Below are 20,988 nucleotides of genomic sequence, written 5' to 3'. Positions count from 1 at the left end.
AATACAGATGTATGTGCTAGTGGAGCTGCTGGAGCCCTTTGAAAACCATTATTTTGCAGTAAGTTCAGAAGATAACTAGATTTATGCAAATTCTCAGGCTTTCAGAAGAGAGGAAAATTAGAGGTCAGGATAACTATCTTGTGCTGTGCCATTAAAATGAGACAGCTGTAGTAACTTTCCTGTTTCTTGGACTTTTGGTATTAAATGTAATACAATATACATCAGAACTTAAGTAGCCTCTAGTTCAGGGGTCTTCAAACTTGTGGACTTCAACTCCCAGAATTCCTCAGCCAGCGTCCCTGGCTGTGGAATTCTGGGAGTTAAAGCTCACAAGTCAAAAGGGCCAAGTTTGAAGACCCCTGCTCTAGTTCTAGCCACTTTTCTGACAAGATTTTGTGTTTCATCATCTATATTAAAGATTTGTTACTACACAAGTCACCTGCAGGAATTTACTAATTGTATTTTATCTTTCTGGACAAGGTTGTCCTGCAGTGCCTTTAAACTAGATGGTAGTCATGCGTGTGTAATGTTTCGTTACCAAAACATATTTCAGTTGTATAATTCATTTAAACAAAAGTAAAATGTTTGTATATTTTGTGCATGCATTTGCAGAATATAACTTTATACTACATACTTGAACATGCACATAACTTCATCCATACATTTATTCATACACATATTCTAAAACTCTTACAAAACAGTCCTGTCCTGCTGAATTTCTGCTTCCTCAATTGTCTTAATCCCTCGTCAAGGTGTTAAAGAGCAGTCCGTTTTGCTAGTACAACATTTAAAAGAATGTTTCTGCCATAAGCCAGATAATAAACAGGCAAGTTTCGCTAAGAGTACGGTTGAGGCTGCAGGAATGCAGCTGCTGCCCGTGGGAACCATTGTTTTTAATTAAAAGAGTTGTTACCTAAAAGTTCCTGTGCGTACACTCCACACTTGGAACCCACAAAATCCGAGATGTGTGAAAGCTCCTCCCTCACTTAAAAGGTTGCTTTGCGTCATCAATTGGCGCCGGACGTGGTTCCTTGGAGACGAGACGCGCAAAGGCGTCGTAGCGGGCGCGACCTGTCAAGGCAAAGCTGCCTTAAATCGATGGTGTTGGTTCTTCGCTTCCGACGAAGCGGGGGAGGCAGGTTGCCGGGAGAATTAGCTCGCTGCTGTGACCAAGGGAGCGGGAAGCAGGACTCGGCGTTGGGATTAATCTCTTACTGTGTGGAGCTCTGCATCTACAGAACGGAGATCTTCCAACGGCGTTAAGGCGGGCGTGACCGCTGAACGGAGGGATTGTATTCGGCAGCAGAGCTGAATTTTTCACTTGCTGCACTTCCCGGACAGGTACATGATAAGCGTGCATGGAGGAAGCAAGCGAAAGGAAGGCAGCAAAAAGAGCAGTTCCTTTTTTAGAATCGGCTTTGGGTGGGTCTGCGTGGGGAAGAGCAAGATAGGAGATTCGGTTTTAAAATTTGTTTGCTAAAACAGTGATAAAAAGTGAGAGAGAAGCAGTTGTTTTTGTGAGATTTGTACTCTGCCTCTGGGGTGTTCAAAGGATAAGCCATCTTTCCGGAATCTGTTCCAGGAAGCTCTTAGCATATTTGTGGTTTTATTCATTAGGAAAAATGACAGCCATTTCAGAATACACATTTTCCTCCTCCTGAACTATGCTTTTCCCATAGGAGTATACGATTCCTGATGTAGCTGGGAACCATAGCATTATGATTGGATCATGCAACAGTTTTTATTTCTGTGGAGTCAGTTCTCATTTTAAGATGAAAGCTCGGAAGTCAGAATGAGAATAACTTTTCTAATCTTACTCTTTTCTCGACCTATGAACATTATTATTTGAAAAGAGATAAAACCAAATAAGATTTCTACATTTATCATTCAGAAGTCCATCTTCTTGTTAATAATCTAGGAATGTTTTGAACGTTCAATAGATAATTTCTTTTTACATCTTGTTCCTTGAGCATCATTTTAAAATTTTCAGGCTTAAGTGTGGCTATAATTCATGCTCTCAAAACTTCCTTTGGCTGCATAAAACTTTTGTATTATTAATTGAAATATATATTTCTAATAAAATAAGGTATCTGGTTTTTATCATTCCTTATCTGAATTGTTTGTTTCTTGCCTTCCTGCAGCAATGGAAACTTCTGTTGAACAACAAGCCTCTGACAATGACTCTGACACAGAGAGCAGAATAGATCCAGATACCCAGGCCCTGGAGTATGTTGAGCGTGTTCTTGGAACTTCAAGTCAATCCAGGCAAGCAACCCAGTGTCTACCTCCAGAGCCTCTCTCAATAGGTGGTAGAGTCCGAACATCAGACCTCAGATCACCTCTAGAACTGATAAAATCTGTTGCTGAAGAAACTGCTTCAGGGCTCTTGTCTCTTCCTCTAGAGTTGATTTTAGAAATCTGTTCTTACCTGCAAGCCAGGTTTGTTTTGCACGTCCTTCCTTTAGTCTGCAAGACTCTAAGGGATATTGTGCAAGATGAAGTCACTTGGAGAATTCGACTTTTAAAAAGAATTGGCAATTGCTATCCAGTTGTAGAAGGTAGGTGGATTCTCTTTGTAGCTGTGGTGACCTATATTTTAGCTTTTCACAAGCAGCTTCTCAGATAATTAACTTTTGATTTTAGGGAGAGGTGGAATTGGTGTTTTAAATGTACATGATGGGGGAAGAAAGAAGCTAAAATGAGTTTTCCTTGTCTGAAAAGAGGGTTATCATTAAGTAAAATGAATAGGAATTTCACTCGAGCTACTTTTCCATTGCTGTAATTTGTAAATATTGCTGTAAATATTCTGGGTAGAACAATAGTAAATATTTCCTAGCCTGCTTTTCTTTCATTTTTGGAGTGTTGCAGGTAAGCTTAATAATATTGTCTTTAAACTGATAGTACCAAGTCCTTTACGATTTAAAGACAATGTCTCATTAGTTCCCAAATTGAAATATTAGAATTTATCATGTCACTTTTGCAGTGTTGCAACTCCTGCTCCATTATGTAGAACTCCAGTGTTTTAGTATCTATCTTTTTTGGTGTTTAAATTATGTAAACCATGTTAACACTTATAGGTAAAACCACTATGTAAACATAAATTGCTTAATTTTGTTTTTACACCAAACAAAGGAAATCTATATGTTTTTATTTTTAGCAGGTAATGATTTTAACTGGCCAACAGCTTGCATTGAAGTAGAGGAACACCTCCAACAATGGGCAGAGAGTGGCAAAAACGCAGAGTATTTTTCCCTTACTGAAGGGCACTTTGCTTCTGTTGATTCTGTACTGCTCCTTCAGGTAAAAACCTGTCTCTCTTTGCTGCTATTAATGATTCAGCTTTGTTCCAACAAATTATATCCTTCAATATCCAAACTTTAATTAAAAGGAGCATCTTAAAAAATGTTCTGCGTTTTCATTTTTCTGTGAAAACTTTGAGAAATAACTAACAAAATTCATCTGGCCAAATAGAGTTTCCTCAATGTTATGCTCCATTATAATCATAACTATCTCTTAGTAGAGCTGGTTGTGTATTTGTTAGCATTTTATATGATTCTTTAGACATAAATGCTGAGTAGAGGATTAACTGTGGCCACTTCCTTTTTTAAAAAAAAAAATCAACCTTCCTTTGTCTATCACTTAATCTAAACAGTATTCCTTGTTTGCTACTATTGCTTTCCCATCATTTTTATTCTCGATTAATTACTGCTAAAGTACTGTATTTGTCAAGCCATTCTGATATTGTCTTTATAATGGGCTTTAAGTTTTATCCTTATTTCTGTTTATATAGCCGCCTATCTTACTTGTAGGACTCTTGGTGGCTTACAGGTAAAAACAGCAGAAAAATAAACTTGTATAAATTAAAACAATTAAAACAATAGCTTACAAAAATAAAAATGCAGAAGAATATCAACCAAAGCTCATAAGCAATGCAGCCATCTTGCAGGCTCCCCACATCCGTTGACTCCAGGGATTTCCTAAAGGCCAAGATTGGACACCAATCTGACCTAAGGGGACATAAACTTCCAGACAGTAGATGATATAGCAGAAAGGGCTCTCCTCCTCTTGGGTCCTGTTATATACAATTCCTTCATGCACAGGATCCACATTATGTCTTTTCTGCTGGATCTGACGGAATGGGTAGCTGTAAATGTAATCAGGGGAAGGTGGTCCTTCAAACAGACAAGCCTAGTGCCTTATAGGGATTTGTAAGTCATTGCCAGTACCTTGAATTGAACCCACAAGCAAACTGCAACCAATGCAGCTCAGGGAAAAGAGCTATAATATGCATCAATCTTGGATTCATGTCACTGCCCATACTTTATTTTATTTACTTATCAAATTTAGAAATCACCCATTTCCCTCACAGAGAGATTCTGGCCAGTGTACATATAAAATATTGCCATATTTTGCACCAGCTGTACCTTCTGTCTGCTCACTGTGATACTACTATTCTGAAATATGAGGACACTGACTTGTATCGTTTGATTAGCATTTATTTTTATTATCTTATCCAGGGTGGGGAGCTGTGTATTTCTGGCTCTCGAGACCGAAATGTCAACTTGTGGGATCTAAGGCAGCTGGGCAAAGCACCAGAAAAAGTTCTAGTGAAAGTGCTGGGGACAGAGCGCAATGGAACACACAAGGTAACTGGAGATTCTGAACCAGAACAATACATTAAACATAAATATTAAGCATTATTATAGAAATTCTGTATTGTCAACCCCTAAATTTCCCTCTGATAGCCCCATTCTATTGTTTAAACCAGAAAATAAAGTGCAGTGGGTTTCTCTGTGTGTGATGTGTATACAGGTAATCCTTACTATTGTAATTGGGCCCTCAATTATAGTCATAAGTAATTATAGTCATATAGCAGGTCACCACATGGCCAGAACCAATTTTATGACCTGTTTTGCAGCGGTCATTAAGCAAATGCAGCCATTACAAAGTGAAAACTGAGGTCATTATGCAAACCCATTGTTCGCTATGGGGCAATTTTGCTAGAAACAAGAAGTAAATGCTGGTTTCCTGCAAAATTGTAATTCATAATCACGTGCCTACAGAGTGTTGCAAATGACTGTAAATGTGGACCGGTTGCTGAGCGCCCAAAATATGGTCACATTGGAGAGCAGACATCAGAATTTCAGAACCAGGTCATAACTAGGTTCTGGGAGGGACCAATCACAACTTCAAACAGTTGTTAAATGACTTGTTGTACGTCAAGGACTACCTGTATGTGTATGACATCACTCATGATTTGGGAATTTTCTAATTAATAGCAGTACATCCCTATCTCTCTCTTTTGAACATTAAACCTTTCCCTTTTACAAACTTGCTGGGTGGCTTCTTTGTCTTTTACTGTAAAAAAAAATTAAAATGGCCCATGCCTTTTTATGGCTAGTTACAAAGAAAGGTGTAGGTAAATACATGAGGTATATGCTATGCTGGCAGCAATATGGCCTATTGCTTCCAAGATGGCATTTAGAAGACCTTTCAGTCCTCTCTAACCTCTGAGCAAGAAATGACCATTCCCAATGAAAAGGAAGGGAAAGCTTCATAATTTTACTATTGTGATGCCTCAGAAAGTCTACGCACCCCTGTTAAAATGCCAGGTTTTTGAGATATAAAAAAAATCAGATCAAGATAAATCACTTCAATTTAATGTAAATTGAATTTAATGTAAATTTAATGTAAATGTAAATTGGCAAGAGGGACATATTACCACATGTGGTGGGAGTGCTCAAAAGCCCATGACTTTTGGAACAAGGTTAAAAAATGGCTGGAAGAAATACTAATGATAGAGGTAGAGCTAAAACCAGAACTCTTCCTACTAGGCATAACTACGCAGAAATACAACAAAGGGATACTTTACTCGATGCTACATATTCTTACGGCTGCTAGATTGGCGTTTGCACAAAACTGGAGGAATAAAGAAATTCCAACAGAAGAAGAGATTTTATATAAAATCCTATCGTGTGCTGATATGGATAGGCTCACAATGGAAATGAAGGACAAGACAGAGTCAGATTACTTTGAAATCTGGGACAAATTCTATTGTTGGTGTGAATCAAGAACTGTTCGGGTTTTAAGTTAGTGTTAAGATAGAGATATATAAAACTTTATGTTAGTATATAGAGAAACAAATTAGAGACTGTATTGTATAGAAAAATATGTATATAGAGAGATTAAGAATTATATGTATGATGAGGAACAAATTGTTAGGAATATATACACTGGAATGTTACGTGATGTCCATCTTTGTTTTAACTGTTTTATAAATAAAAATCTTTTTTAAAAAAAAGATAAATCACTTCAGAATCATTTCCACCTTTTACATATAAGCTGTAGAATTCAGTTGAAAAACAAATTGAAATCTTTTAGGGGGAAAATAACAATAAAAAAATTACAATAACGTAGCTGCATAAAGATGCACACCCTTAAACTTATACCTTGTTGAAGCACCTTCCTGACAGCATTCAGTCTTTTGGGATAGGAGCTCATCAACATGGCACATCTTGCCTTGAGAATCTTTGCCCACTCTTCCTTGCAAAAGGGCTCCCGTTCTGTCAGATTGCAAGGGCATCTCCTGTGCCCAGCTCTCGTCAGGTTACCCCACATGTTTGCAGCTGGATTCAGGTCTGGGCTCTGGCTGGGCCATTCCAAAACTTTGAACTTCTTCTGTGAAGCCATTATTTTGTTGATTTGGAGGTATGCTTTGAATCTTTGTTATGTTAAAAGGGAAACTCCTTCATCTTCAGCATTTTGGCAAAGGCCTGAAGGTTTTATGTCAAAATTGACTGATATTTGGAACATTTCCTAATTACCTCCACCTTGAGTAAAGCCCAAGTTCCAGTTGTGGGAAAGCAGCCCCAAAGCGTAATGCTGTCACAACCCTGCTTCACTGTGAATGTGATGTAATTTTGGGTGATGCGCAGTGTTGGTTTTGTGCCAAACATACTTCTAGAAATCATGACCAAAATGTTTATCCTTGGCCTCATCAGACCATAATACATTTTCCCATATGCTTTTGTGAGTGTTGATGTAGGTTTTTGCAAAACGTAGCCAGGCTTGGATGTTTTTCTTTGTAAAAAAAGACTTCCATCTTGCCACCTACCTCATAGCCCAGACATAAGAAGAATATGGAAGATTGTTGTCACATGTAGTATAAAACCAGAACTTGCCAGACATTCCTGCAGCTCCTTTAATGTTGCTATAGGCATCATGGCAGTTTCTTGGATCTGTTTTCTTGTTTTTTCATCAGTTTTGGAGGGACAACCAGTTCTTGGTAATGGTCACTATTGTACCATATTTTCTCCACTTGTTAATGATTATCTTCACTGTGCTCCACAGTATATCCAATTTTTTTTTGTGTCCTCCTGTCATTCTCTTGACCGATACCTTCCAACAGATACCTTTGATGCTTTGTAAACTCTTTGCAAACCATGGTTTTTGCTGTAAAAGGCAATAGAGTAAATATCAGAAAAATCCTACTAGAACAGCTGAACTTTATATAGGCCTGATCAGGGTCATTTTAATTAATGGCAGATGTGTATTGAATACTATTTAATATAAGTTGAAATGTGATTGGTTAATTTTGAACACAACTACATCTGTACTTACAAGAGGGTGTGAACACTTCCAAAGTCATATTATTCTAGTCTTTTTTTTTTAATTTTCCCCCTTAAAGATTTCAGTTTGTTTTTCAATTTAATTGTACACTTATATATTATATTAAAGGTGAAAAGAATACTGAAGCAATTTATCTTGGTTTGATTTTTCTACATCTGAAAAACCTAACATTTTAACAGGGGTGGGTAGACTTTCCACTGTAGGTCAAAAAATTGTGAATACAAAATTGAAGCCACGTTTCTGTTCTAAAATGATGTATATTTATTAAGCTGCTGGAACTTATTTTATGTATAACAGGAGATTTGTTGTCTTCAGAGAATGAAAGTTCACAGTTTTTCTCAGTTATAAGTTTTGCTGTGTGTAGCAATACGAGAAAAAAAATCAAAGAGTTAGAAAAGAGATATTTTTGTAGTTCACCTGGAAGTTATTTGATGTAATTATTGTTATTGCAATGTGTAATCATTGGAAAGATTAGCTGAAGTTTGTTTGTGTGTATGTGTGTGTGTGCGTGTGTGTGTCTGTAACATTTGTTAAGTGAGGGAAAATGGTCATAAGTCACTTTTTTCAGTGCCGTTGTAACTTCGAACAGTCACTAAACAAACTATTGTTAAGTCAAGGAGTACCTGTTTATATACCAGCACAGTGTTATTAAAAACTAAAGCAGGGTGATGTATTTTGTCCCCATTCACCCGCCTCTTTTTCCCCCCACCATCTAGGGGTGGGTTTGGTCCCTGGCTTCATGTGATAACCATGTATGTTCAGGCTCCTGGGACAGCACAGTAAAGTTATGGGATATAGCCGCTGATGGAAAACAGTTTGGAGAAATCAGGTACTGTTGCTGTTTATCTTCTTACATTATATATATTTAGAAGGCTAAATGGCAAAAAGAAAACTAAATTCAAAAAACGGAATTAATAATGACCGGAAAGTAGATATTGGCTTCAGTCCTTAATTGGGGCCCCAGACAGATTTAACATCCTACTCCCTAAAAATAACATCAAATCATAACCAAAGGCCTAAAATAGTACAAGTATTCAGTCTTGAGTTATATTGAATGTCAGAGAATTTCACCTAATTTTTTTTTCTTGTATTATTTCCCAAGGATTTATTAAAAAGACTAGATTAATGTCCAATTAATATTGTACCGCCATATTGATATATATATATATATATATATATATATATATATATATATATATATATATGTAGGTCTTTGGTTGTTCGGGTTTTCTCCCGCGTAAAATTGGAAGTGTCTTGGCGACGTTTCGACGAAGTCCCATTCGTCATCTTCAGGCTGGTGTTTTCAGCTTCGTGCTTTGAGCAGCAATGTGTGGTCTTAGCTGTTTCTTCCTTTTAACTGCCAGTGGGGGTATGAACTGATTGGGTGGGAGCTTGGCTGTGTTCTGATTGGGTGGAGGTGTGTTCTGAATGGTTAGGGGCTTGGCTGTGCTCTGATTGGCTGGGGGAGTGTTCTGTTTGGTTGTGCTCAGGTTAGTCTGAGTTGCAGAGGGGTTTAGATTTTGGGCTGCCTTGCTATTTCTGGCTTCGCCGTTCGTGGTCGTGCCTCCTCTCATGGAGGGTGTCAGTTTGCTTCATGTATGGATTGGAGGGGTTTAAAGTGGCTAATGAGGCAGCTGTGGTCTGGCTTCTGGTTTGTGTCATGCTCGTCATCGGTGTGGCTTTGGTTTGTTTTTTGCGTGGATGTGGTGGTGACATCCTGGTGGTTTTTGTGAGTGTGGGTCTGGTATCATTTTTTGTGTTAGGGAGTCGTTTGTCAATAAGGGCAGGTTTCCAAATGGCTGGTAGGCGGGAGGTATCATCTCGCTTGTTCATGCTGTGTGGGCGTTTTTCTATCTCGATGGCTTCTCTGATTATTCTGTTATTAAAATGTTCACTTTTGGCAATGGTTCTGGTATTTTTAAAGTCAATTTCATGTCCTGTGGCTTAAGGTGTTGGACCAGGGAAGATGTTGGTTTCCTCTTTTTTGACTGAGTTCTTATGTTCTTCAATGCGTGCACTTATTCTTCTGTTGGTTTGTCCAATGTATGTGGTGGGACAAGTGGTGCATGGGATTTCGTATACTCCTTGATTTTCTAATTCAATTTTATCTTTGGGGTTTCTAAGGATGGTGGATATTTTTCTGTTTGTGCATCAGTAGATCCTCCATAAACCCAACATCAAACAGCATTCTGCACAAACAGAAAAATATCCACCATCCTTAGAAACCCACATCTTCCCTGGTCCAACACCTTAAAGCCACAGGACATGAAATTGACTTTAAAAATACCAGAACCATTGCCAAAAGTGAACACTTCCAATTTTACGTGGGAGAAAACCCGAACAACCAAAGACCTACATATATATATATATATATATATATATATATTCACTTTGTATATCTTATTTCTCTAATATGCATATTACCAGCTTGCAAGTGCTTCTAGAAAGTTTAGAATTTTTTGCTCCCTATCTTTGGGTCCGTCCCCTTGTATTTGGCTGCGAGATATTTCAGGCAAAAAATCTGTAACTTGGATAGGTACAAGTCTACAAAGAAAATTCCAGCTCACTTACATATTAGCTCACCCTATCACAGGGAGAGAGTTTATTCTACATAAATACATTATAGCTATAAAAACCATATTGTGTAAGAACAGTGCAACCTTGTCTAGTCTTATATTTGTAGAATTTCCACACTGACATGCTGGTTTTGGATTCAGAGAGCTGGAGGTTGCAATTTTAATGAAAACTAACATAGTGGACCGTTGGATCCAGATTTATCAGATCTTAGTGTATTTGATGTTTCATATAATAAACTAATTTCTGTGATGGCTTACTTCTTTATGCAGATGGTGCAGATTGCCTCATCTGCATTAATTTATGATATTTGATGAGTTATGCAAATGCCAAAATCACGAAGATGATATTCTTATCTATTAAACAAAGTTTCATATTTAATGTTATTCATATATATTTATATCAGTATTTATGAACTGCATACTCCCTTTGCTCAATTAGTCCATTAAAATTAAGATTCTCTACAATTCAGCATGTAAATAAGTCCTCTATTGGGCCTTCTGATTTGCAGTCACAGGGAATGAAATTAGGCAGGCAGAATTGTTAGCTGACCCTGCAGCAGGTGTCAGTGTGGTTTTTTTCTCTTGCTTTCCCACCTGTCAGTTGTAGTAGATCATGGGTGTCAAACTCAGCACGTCATGTGACATGTCGCAACATATCGTGACTTTTTTCGTATTGCCGGAGCTGGAGTGGGCACGGCCTCCGAATGATGCAATCGGCCCATGGGCCAGCAGTTTGACACCCTTGTAGTAGATGATGACAGCCATTGCAAGCAGCAAAATGGGGACTAGCTAATTTATGTTGTAAAAAGTGTCAGTCTAGAAATAATGAAAAACCCAAGGCTGAGCAAAGATTTACTGACTTGAATGTGTGGTCATGAAATATGCTTCTTGACCTATCGCCTGATCCTTTCCCTTTGGATTCTAGAGAGAAAGCAGCTGTATTGTGCCTTTCTTATTTGCCTGACATTTTGGCCACAGGAACTTATGACAAGAAAGTGTCAGTCTATGATCCACGAGGTTAGTACCCATTAGTACCAGTTGCCTACTTTCAAACAATCGTTGTCGCCGTAGTTAAGCCATACAGGTCGCTTGATTGCGTTTCAGCTACTTGGTAACTGGCTGGCATTTGTGACTGATTGCAGCATCCTCTGGTCATGTGATTAAGTTTTGGGGTTTTTTGCCATTTTTCAGCAAATATGCCCATTGGATAAGCTGGAATCAGACTTAAAACCATGGGTTTCACTTAATTACTCTGTGGTTTGCTTGATGATTGCAGTGACTTGCTCAACAACCATTGCAAAAACAATCATAAAATTGTGTCTGGTGACATAGTGACTTGACTTACGACTTCAATAACTTATACTCAAAACTTCTGAACTCGACTGCAGTCACAAGTCATAGATCACCTATATGTCATGGTATTCTTATCTCTATGGACCAAGAGCAATCAGAAAAAAAGGATTATTCCATCTATCTAGACAGATCTAGGCATATTGTGGATGCTCCCAAATAATTACTATCACGTAGAAGGCTTGCCCATTCACAAAATGTCCATGAACCAATCACAAAACACTCAATTATCAGAAAGCAAACTATTATTCCCGTCATTCTCTCTAGCCCCCGAAGATGCTTTCTACTTCTTTAACTTAATACTTACCTTCTTCTAGAAAAGACGTTTCATTTCTGGATGTGGTTGCAGTCATCTACCATTTTTATTTTCCCTGTGGCCAATGCAAAGCCTGGAAGTACAATATTGTTAAAAATAACTGTGTTTTGCAGCATATTAGTTTCCCATTTATTCATGTTTAAATTAGTATAATTTTGTTAAAAAAATTAAATTAGGCAGGAATTAACCGGTATCAAGAGGCATATGGGTAGCTTTGAGTACATTGCCTCCCTACAGCTACAATTAATTTCTGAAGACTGCCAACTCAAGCAGGAAGCTTTATGGAAGAAAATTATAATTCCCCACTATGATTATTTGGGTATAAATTGCTATGGTGGGTAATGCATGCTATTTTTCATTAGGAGTGGTAAAACGGAGGAGCTGGCAAGAGAATTCCTAAAGAAAGCTCTGCCTTCTTTCCTGCTTGCAGTTATCCTGATAATGAAATGGCAAACTCAATGTGGAGGAAGAATTGTATGTGGTTGTAGTTGAGCAAGCCGCCAATTTTATAAGATTTATCTTGTGCAGGTGACTGGGCTGTTGTGATGCATCTCTTGGCCCTCTCCCACAGCTGCTTATGCCCCAGTGATGAGCCGCAGGCTTCACTCCAATGCAGTCCTATCCCTTGTAGCTGACGAACACTTCATTATCTCTGGCAGTGAGGATCGAACGCTGGTATGTTTTGACAGGCGGACCAATAGTGTGCTTCAAAGGCTTCAGGTGAGCTACTCAGCTTCGATCTCCTTTTCATGATAAAACTAGCCAACAGTTTTATAGAGGGGGGAAACCAAGAAAAATTGAATCCTTAACTATTCCATACAATTTTACTATTCTTCCCTAAACTGTAAATTGAACAGATCTGATAGAAGTTAGATAGACATTAGAGCAGGGGTGCCAAACTGCTGGCCCACAAGCCGGATGCGTCATACCAAAACCGCACACACACACACACACCCCATTGACGGCAATGGGAAAAAAGTTGGGATATGTCGCGACACGTCACGTGACATTGCGAATTTGTCATCTGCCCATTAGAGTATAGGAATACAGTACAAGTACAGGAAGTTAGATAAGAATAAGCTAGTGTAAAGGGATAGAACTAGATTATATTAGTAATATAATAAATAATGCAAAGCTAATAGTACAAAAAGTAGAAGATGAAAATAAACAGGAGGTGGAGTGGACTTCCAGTAAGCACCATGGTAAAGTTAGATATACTTGCTGAAGGGGGAATAGCGTTAACGGTGATTGAATGTTGGCTGCAGACAGGCAAATTCTCTCTGGAAAAAGAAAAAAATGTATGATTGCCATTCACACTCTGGACTGTCAGGTTTTATGATTGGCTTGTGAGTCAAATGGCTAGGAGTTCAGTGATATCATCTAACTAACAGTTATAACACAGCCTGTTATATACAAAACACTCTACTGAACCTTATTTCTTAATCATCTTTGGAATTATTTTTAACTGCTTGGAAATATTGAGACGGTTCAGAACAGCAAATTTTTATGGTATTCACTGAGTGAGTCTCCTTCTCCTTGAGGAAAGAAGTTTTAAATATGATTTTAAGGATGTGGAAAAATACTCTTTTTTTTAATAAGTTTTTTAAAAAGGTGTTGATTTTAGAAAATTAAAAAACAATCAGAGATATTTGGAATAAAAATTTAAAACTAATTATAAAATCCTTTTTGCTTGGGTTGATTGGGAAAAAATGGTATAATGGGATTTTGAAGATTGGACACTAGAGGGAACTAAAAGAAAATAAGTATTATAGCTAAAGGAGACCTATACTTAAATTTGACCTGTTAACAAAAAAATGGAGCAAAATACTTTAACTATATATTTTGAAGGACATTTTGAACAATAGACTCCAAAATTAATTTTAAGAATGTTTGATACCATAGCTAATTATTAATGATGTCACACAAAAAAAGAACAAGCTGTACGGATAAGACTGAAATTGATTTGATTATGGATTTAAATATGACAAGTTACAAGAACAAAATGGAACAAGATAATACAGTGGACATAAAAATGAATCTGGTTAATGTCTTAATATTTAAAGGGGACAAACAAGTATTGAATCAGAAGAGATATTTGGATAATATTTTCTTACTGGATGTACAAAAGAGATCTGTTAAAAGTCTTGAAGGAAGACTAGGACATTATTTGAAGGGAATCAAAAACTAAGATTGTTAAAGTATGGGAAAGGAATCTGGAGCTGGTTTAACTGAAGTAGATTAAAGTAGGTAGTTATTTCTGGTAACTCGTGATGGACTTTTGCTGATAAGAAATAAATTATGAGGCTGATGAAATATAGGGGTGAAAAATAAGAAATAGGACAGAATTATATATAACATATATTTTTTCTAATAACAATAAGGAAGAAGAAAATAGTGGAATTTAATATTTACCTGAGACAAAATGTATATGAAACCTTATTTTTGCATATAGGTTTTATAATAAGCCTGCTGACCATGGGAATTATGATATTTCATGCTTATGTCTGATATCATGTAGAACTGAACCTATGGCAATAATATTTATCTTTTCCCCCAGCTGGACACATACTTATTTTCCATGTCGTACCAGGGTTCTCAGCTGTGGGCTGGAGACAATCATGGAATGTTGTATGTCTTTGAGAACAACGGAGGGCGTTTCAAGCACATTCGGGTATGGTACTGATGATAGATCATGGAGGAACAGAGAAATGTGATTCTTCTCTGATTTCCACACATAAAACAATTCTCTTTCATTTGATGTCTCACTGCTTTTTCTTTTGTCAGTATTTTGATGTCGGTCATCGCTCTCAGATCACTGGAGTCCAACACTCATTGGGTGCACTCTATACAACTTCCACTGACAAGACGTTCCGTGTAAGAGTTGTGGTGGTATCTAAGTACTTTACTAGGAATGAAGTGTTAATTTAGCAATAGCACTTAGATTTATATACTGCTTCATAGTAATTTACAGAAGTCTCTGAGCAGTTTACAATGTCAGCCTATTGCCCCCAACAATCTGGGTCCTCATTTTATTGACCTCAGAAGGATATGGTACTCAGAAGGATGAAAGACTGAAGTCAACCTTGAGCCACTCAGAATCGAACTCCTGCACAAGAATTTGCATGAATTATATTTTAAAATACGTATTTTCTTACAAAATATGCATTTCCAAACATTTAGTTCTTAACATGCTTTATGTATTTGGGCGGGTGTTCTCTTTGGATTAAAAAATCAAATCAAATCTAAAGAATAACTGAATTATTTTTGGCCTGGAAAAATAGTTCTGGTAGAATTGTGACTGAGGAGCAAAACAAAACAGAACAAAAAAATTATCACATTACTGTAGATTTGATCAGTGGAAGCAAAATTAATTCTCTCCACTATCATTTTAAAATATTTGATTGAAAACTAAAGCACATAAAGTTGCCACATAAAGTTTTAGCTATAAACTAAAACTTTGGATTATTTCAACAGCTTTAGAGTACTATTAATAGCTTCAGATAAAGATGATGAAATATGATAAAGACCATTTCATAGTTTTTTTAACATATTGCTTCCATATCATTTTGTTACAGATAAGCTCCTTCACTGCATTCTACCTGGCTTTATTAGATTCATAGACCATTGTTTTGGAGAGTTGCCTATATAAATAATTGCATTGGCACAAATGTTTTGGGACTCTAGACTTTATATATAGCAAAGTAAAATAAAGGGTTTTTTTTCAATTTGTTATATTCTCATATACTTTTTAGACTTAAACCTCTTGGATTTTTCTTTCAGATACATGTTCCTACAGATCCACCAAAGATCATCTGCTCACAGACCCATAGCTATGTGCTAAATGGGGTAAGGACAACAGGATGGAGATGCTGGTATACATTATTTAGGAAAGGGGCGCTGTAGCTATAAAAGAGAGGGATCTATTCACTATTGTCATCACTGTTTGGGGTCAAATGGAATTTTATTGTGGGCTTAATGCAGCCATCTCTACTTATCATCAATTTCTTGTTTTGTTTTGTTTTGTTTTTGCAGATCACTGTTGAAGGAAATATGGCAGTAGCTGCCTCAGGTGGTTTGTCCTTGGAGGTTTGGAAACTCAGTGTTTGATAACAAGTCACAGTGATCCATGCTCAGAAGTTCAGGATCATCAAGTACAGTGTATTGGACAATTATTTCCTCACAGGTTCCAGGGTCCTGATGTCTGCTGAATTGTTGTTGTTATTTTTAATATGTTCTTTGAGATTGAATAGTCAAATGTTGAAGCCTCAGCTTTGCTTCTCCCAATAGGGATAACACAGAGGCTTGTATGGAGGCCATCTGATTCACATTTGAACCTTAACCTTAACCTTAACCTAACTCTTTCTTGTTGGCCATTTCTCTCATTTCACCTTGTATGGCTGAAACAAGGTGAAAGGTGTGTACTTTTTCCATCATCTAGCTAGCCCCTTCGAGGTCTGCCCCACTCAACATATAGGAGCAGTGTCTTCTCTTTGGCTTGATGTCTAAGAACTCATTAGTTTACCAGATAAATAAGCACAGGTCTAAGCATGAAAGGGTGAATTATGGGCAGAGGAGAGAGTGATGGTTAGAGAGACTACCCAACTAACTTGGCCTGATGAATGTTTACATTTAATTTAAAATATTCAGCCATAATGGCAGATCAAAAGTTATGTTGCCTTTTTCTCCCTTGTGCTAAGCAAAGTATGTCTTAAAGCATGATTTTTTTAAGGGATTTGGTTTAGAATTAAGAAATGGAACCCACTAAGTAAGATTATACAGCAAATTTTGACTGTACAACCATTTTTTCAATTTTGTCATTATTAAATTATAACAAAAACAAATTTTGAACAAGATGAACTGTTTTTTTCAATGACATATGGCAAGCTTCACATATTGTGCTCAGCCATATGGTTTGGTTGGTTTTGTTTTAATATGATGTATGAACCATATCACAGTATTTTATAAAGCATGGTTTGTAGTCTAGCATTATTGAATTAGCTTTGAGGCTTATTCAGTATGTCATGATTAAAGTAAACCATGCGTTAGCATAATGTGAAAATGCAGATTATAGACGGGTGCAACACAAAATGTCAATTGTTGTATTTTCATTTATGTTATATTTATTTGTCAGTCCTTTGTCATTTTATAAGCAAGAATCTAAGGACTGGTTAAATTTGAGTGCATTTGGATATATGTACATAAACTTGCTTTTGAATTATTCAACAAAGGCAAATTGATAAGTTAAAATCCTTCCCTCTTATTCTTGTTATCTCTGAGAATTAGAAATGTTACTAACTCTGAGCTGGACAGTGTCATTCTTTTCCTTCTACGTAATAGGGTTATTAAAAATACACTAGAATGAATAGTAGGAATAATTGGAGTAACAAATATAAAATACAAAACAATAATATATAATTCCATAATAAAACATTTTGACTTCGTATGAGCATCTTAAACACATCAGTTTCTACTTTTTCATCAAAATTCAGTAATTTCCAGTTTGTTGATTTTTTGAAGCAGGAGTTGATATTAGAATGTATAGTCAGAAAACAATTCAAAAGGCTTATTCCTTCAGTAATATGATATTATTTATAAGGCTGGAGTTATTCTTGAATAAGCACATTATATGAATCTCACCTTCCACAAGAACCACCTGGAATTGGTGTGGTAATAATAAGTACCCCCCTTCCCTCATATACACAATATCAGTTTGGAGTCATGCACCACAAAAAATGAATCAAATAATAAAAATAAGAAAGAGACCAGACTTCGCTCTAGAAAGCAACGCACAGACTCCTTTAATAGTTTATGACATTTAACCAATTATTGACTTCTGAGTGAGGAATGGTAAATTATCACATCCCATGTGTAGACAATGACTGGAGCAAAGACTAAATGACTGACAAGTAGGCCTGTCCCAAGAAACATCTTTGTTAAAGCCTTGAAGCAACTTTAGAGATGGAAAAGAAAGGAAGAAAAAAGAAAAAGGAAGGAAGATCAAAATCTAAAACAGCATTTGAATTGATCAAAATCTACCATTGTTAGTATTTAAAACCAATTTGTTTTACCAGGATTAAAACAAGATAATTTGATAAATTTCTGTAACTCTTTATGGACTTTTTGATGACAACTGGAAAGTTAATGATTTATGGGTTTACAAATGGATAAGGGATTTGCTGTGGGAAGAGATATATGCGTGCAAGAGGGAAGAAATATTAAGTTTGTACTTGTGATAAAGATTAGAGTAATTTCTTTAACTTTTTTATTTTTTTATTTTATTTTTTCTTTGCACTTTGTATTCTTTCTCTTCATTTTCTCTCTCCCTTCTGAATTTGGTTTGTATTATCTTTATTTTTAAAACCGCATAAAATTATTTTAAAAAATTAATTATTCTATTAACAAGAAAGAGTGTCTGTGAAATATATGTTAGATCTAAAGAGAATGTTAATTCATTTATTTCTGGCATTGTATTGATTCTTAAAATATAATCTTTAAAATAATACTTTCAGTAAACTTTGGCTATGTTGATAAGTACACAAAATTTGCCCAAATGATTGAAAAACTAAAAAATGAGTAGATGGAGAAGGTAAAACTGGTAAGGTAAATTCTAGACAATAAACAACAAATATTCCCTAAATTGGCAGATTCTAATATCTTTTGAAGAGATCTGGCTGAAAGTATATTGAAAGTTTAATATGTTTAATTGACAAAAAATAACTTTTGCTAAATTAATTTGCCATCTAAAATTCCTGCCTCAATAAAAGTGAATAAAAAATTCTTGTTCCATCTCCATCACTTCCAAGGTTTAAGATTTTGCATCCAGACTTTAAACATGCTGTGGTTTAGAAATCAGATGAGGGTACATTCATACACTAAATTTCATGTTCCTAATCTCTTTATTTAATGAGCTGTATGAAATAATGGAATGCTCAGGAAAAAAACAATGAATGGAACAATACAGTTCATACTTATGTTCCCCGATTATAGTGGAGACTCAATTATGGTAATAAACTATCTCTGACTCGGCAAATTTTTATGATCTTCATCTTATACTGCATACTGCTTGACATTCATGAAAATATGTTTTCTATAAATGCAGAAGGCATAATATGAAACCCAGAAAGATATGCTTGAATTAGCGTGAGTTTGGAATGAACGTTTTTCATAAGGAAGCTTTTTTAAAAAAATCTGAAAGGAAAATTAGAGACTTAAAGGTACTAAGGAGTGCATCACACTTGGCCTAATCCAGACATATTGGGGCAAGTAAGTAGCTAATTTGGAGAATTATAGAGAGAACAAGAGAAGTGTGTTAAACTACTCCTAGGACTGGAGAAAGAAAACCCATTTTTGGTGGAAAAGTGGACCCATGTTGAAATCTCTCAAGTAAATCAGGTATGAAACAGATGAGCTAATTCTACCTTATTGTAAGGCTATATTTACAGAATCTTGCAAGTCTGAAGGTACAGACTTCCTGCTGCTACTTTTATCTGCTTGATCCATTAAGGTGGGTCCTTCCTAGGTTTCTTGCTCTGACTGTTAAGCCATTCTTGTCTAATTGTTTCCTAGGCAGCCTCTTTCCAAGGTCATTTTCACATTCCATTACAAAATCCACTACTGCTTAGAATGAGGGATCTTAAAAACCTCACAATCTTTCACTCTGAGCTTTTATAAAATAACTGATTGTCTAGAAGAGTTAGGACTAGACATTTATGCTACATTTCAAGAATCTTTGGATAAGAACTTCCATGAGCGACTAGGTCTAGTGTGTGTAGATGATGCCTACTTTATATAATTGTTCCAATGAATATGAACATTGTTCTTATTACAAATAGGATATATCTGAGAGAAGAGACACAATATTGGTAAGCAGAGGAATATATTAACTAGAATTTGAGAGAAAAATAAAGTAACTAATCATTCTAGTAATGTGGCTTATTAAGCATACCGCTCTTTCACTTGCTGTCCCTCTTTTTAATTAATAAGTCTGGAATAAAAAAAGAATGGTACATTTATCCTTGTTTCTTTGGTGCTGCTATCTTATTTTTCCTGGTCATTGTTCTGTTTTAGTCATAATTTTATCAAAAATTTAAAAAAGAATAGAGATTAAAGGAAAAAATAAAAGAAAGAAAAGTGTAAGAAAACAAAAAAGTAAAAAGATCCTCTTTAAGAAAACAACTTTTCACTATCATGACAAATATAATTTCATAATCTCTTTACCTTCTCTTAATTAACAGGTATAAAACTCTTCATCCCATAATACCTTTTAGTAATAAGCAAATCAAAAAAGTAAACATCTCTTTATTCAATTATTAGGAAAAAGTTCAGAGCTATAAAATGTTAACATATATAAAATTTAACTTTCCATATCTCATCCCTTAATTCTAAGCAAAATCCCATTTAAAAGGCATAAAATAGTCTCAATATCCTAGTGTCAATGTTGTTGTTGTTAACTGCGAAGTCGTGTCCAACCCATTGCGACCCCATGGACAACGTTCCTCCAGGTCTTCCTGTCCTCTACCATCTTCTGGAGTCCATTTAAGTTCACGCCTACGGCTTCAGTGACTCCATCCAGCCATCTCATTCTCTGTCGTCCCCTTCTTCTATTGCCCTCAAACTTTCCCAGCATTAGGCCTTTTTCCAGTGAGTCCTTCCTTCTCATTAGGTGGCCAAAGTACTTGAGTTTCAACTTCAATATCTGGCCTTCTAAAGAGCAGTCAGGGTTGATCTCCTCTAGGACTGACCGGTTTGAACGCCTTGCAGTCCAGGGGACTCGCAGGAGTCTTCTCCAGCACCATAGTTCAAAAGGCCTCAATTCTTTGGCGCTCAGCCTTTCTTATGGTCCAACTTTCACAGCCATACATTGCAACTGGGAAAACCATGGCCTTGACTATACGCACTTTTGTTGGCAGGGTGATGTCTCTGCTTTTTAGTATGCTGTCTAGATTTGCCATAGCTTTCCTCCCCAGGAGCAAGCATCTTTTAATTTCTTGGCTGCATTCCCCATCTGAGGTGATCTTGGAGCCCACTACCTCCATTTCTTCCCCATCTATTTGCCAGGAACTGAGAGGGCCGGATGCCATGATTTTGGTTTTCTTAATGTTGAGTTTCAAGCGAACT

The 20,988-nt window shown here is 36.4% G+C and overlaps 1 protein-coding gene across 3 annotated transcripts; it reads left to right on the top strand.

Moving 5' to 3' along the window:
- The first annotated feature begins 317 nt into the window (after window positions 1-317).
- On the top strand, window positions 318-19,883 carry FBXW9 (F-box and WD repeat domain containing 9). 3 transcript variants are annotated; one of them, XM_039343141.1, is made up of 11 exons: window positions 322-1,341; window positions 2,142-2,558; window positions 3,161-3,300; window positions 4,518-4,646; window positions 8,346-8,458; window positions 11,131-11,222; window positions 12,443-12,591; window positions 14,429-14,542; window positions 14,656-14,745; window positions 15,652-15,717; window positions 15,904-19,883. In XM_039343141.1, exons 2-11 carry the CDS (start codon window positions 2,144-2,146, stop codon window positions 15,976-15,978), a joined length of 1,383 nt encoding a protein of 460 aa, XP_039199075.1. In that variant the 5' UTR covers window positions 322-1,341; window positions 2,142-2,143; the 3' UTR covers window positions 15,979-19,883. The 3 variants fall into 3 exon arrangements, with proteins under 3 accessions (XP_039199085.1, XP_039199075.1, XP_039199065.1); XM_039343131.1 differs by having other exon boundaries at window positions 324-1,341; window positions 3,158-3,300; XM_039343151.1 differs by lacking the exon at window positions 14,656-14,745 and having other exon boundaries at window positions 318-1,341; window positions 3,158-3,300.
- Window positions 19,884-20,988: the final 1,105 nt, after the last annotated feature.

The sequence above is a fragment of the Crotalus tigris genome, unplaced genomic scaffold (genome assembly GCF_016545835.1).
Source record: "Crotalus tigris isolate CLP2741 ecotype Arizona unplaced genomic scaffold, ASM1654583v1 scf7180000017551.9496454, whole genome shotgun sequence".
NCBI classification, from domain to species: Eukaryota; Metazoa; Chordata; class Lepidosauria; order Squamata; family Viperidae; genus Crotalus; species Crotalus tigris.
This window is presented reverse-complemented; position numbering and strand designations above follow the sequence as displayed.

Coding starts and splice junctions, on each gene's coding strand:
- FBXW9 (XM_039343131.1), top strand. CDS start 2,144: ATGGAAACTTCTGTTGAACAACAAGCCTCTGACAATGACTCTGACACA. Junction 2,559..3,157: donor TTGCTATCCAGTTGTAGAAG/GTAGGTGGATTC, acceptor TTTTATTTTTAG/CAGGTAATGATTTTAACTGG. Junction 8,459..11,130: donor AAACAGTTTGGAGAAATCAG/GTACTGTTGCTG, acceptor TTTGGATTCTAG/AGAGAAAGCAGCTGTATTGT.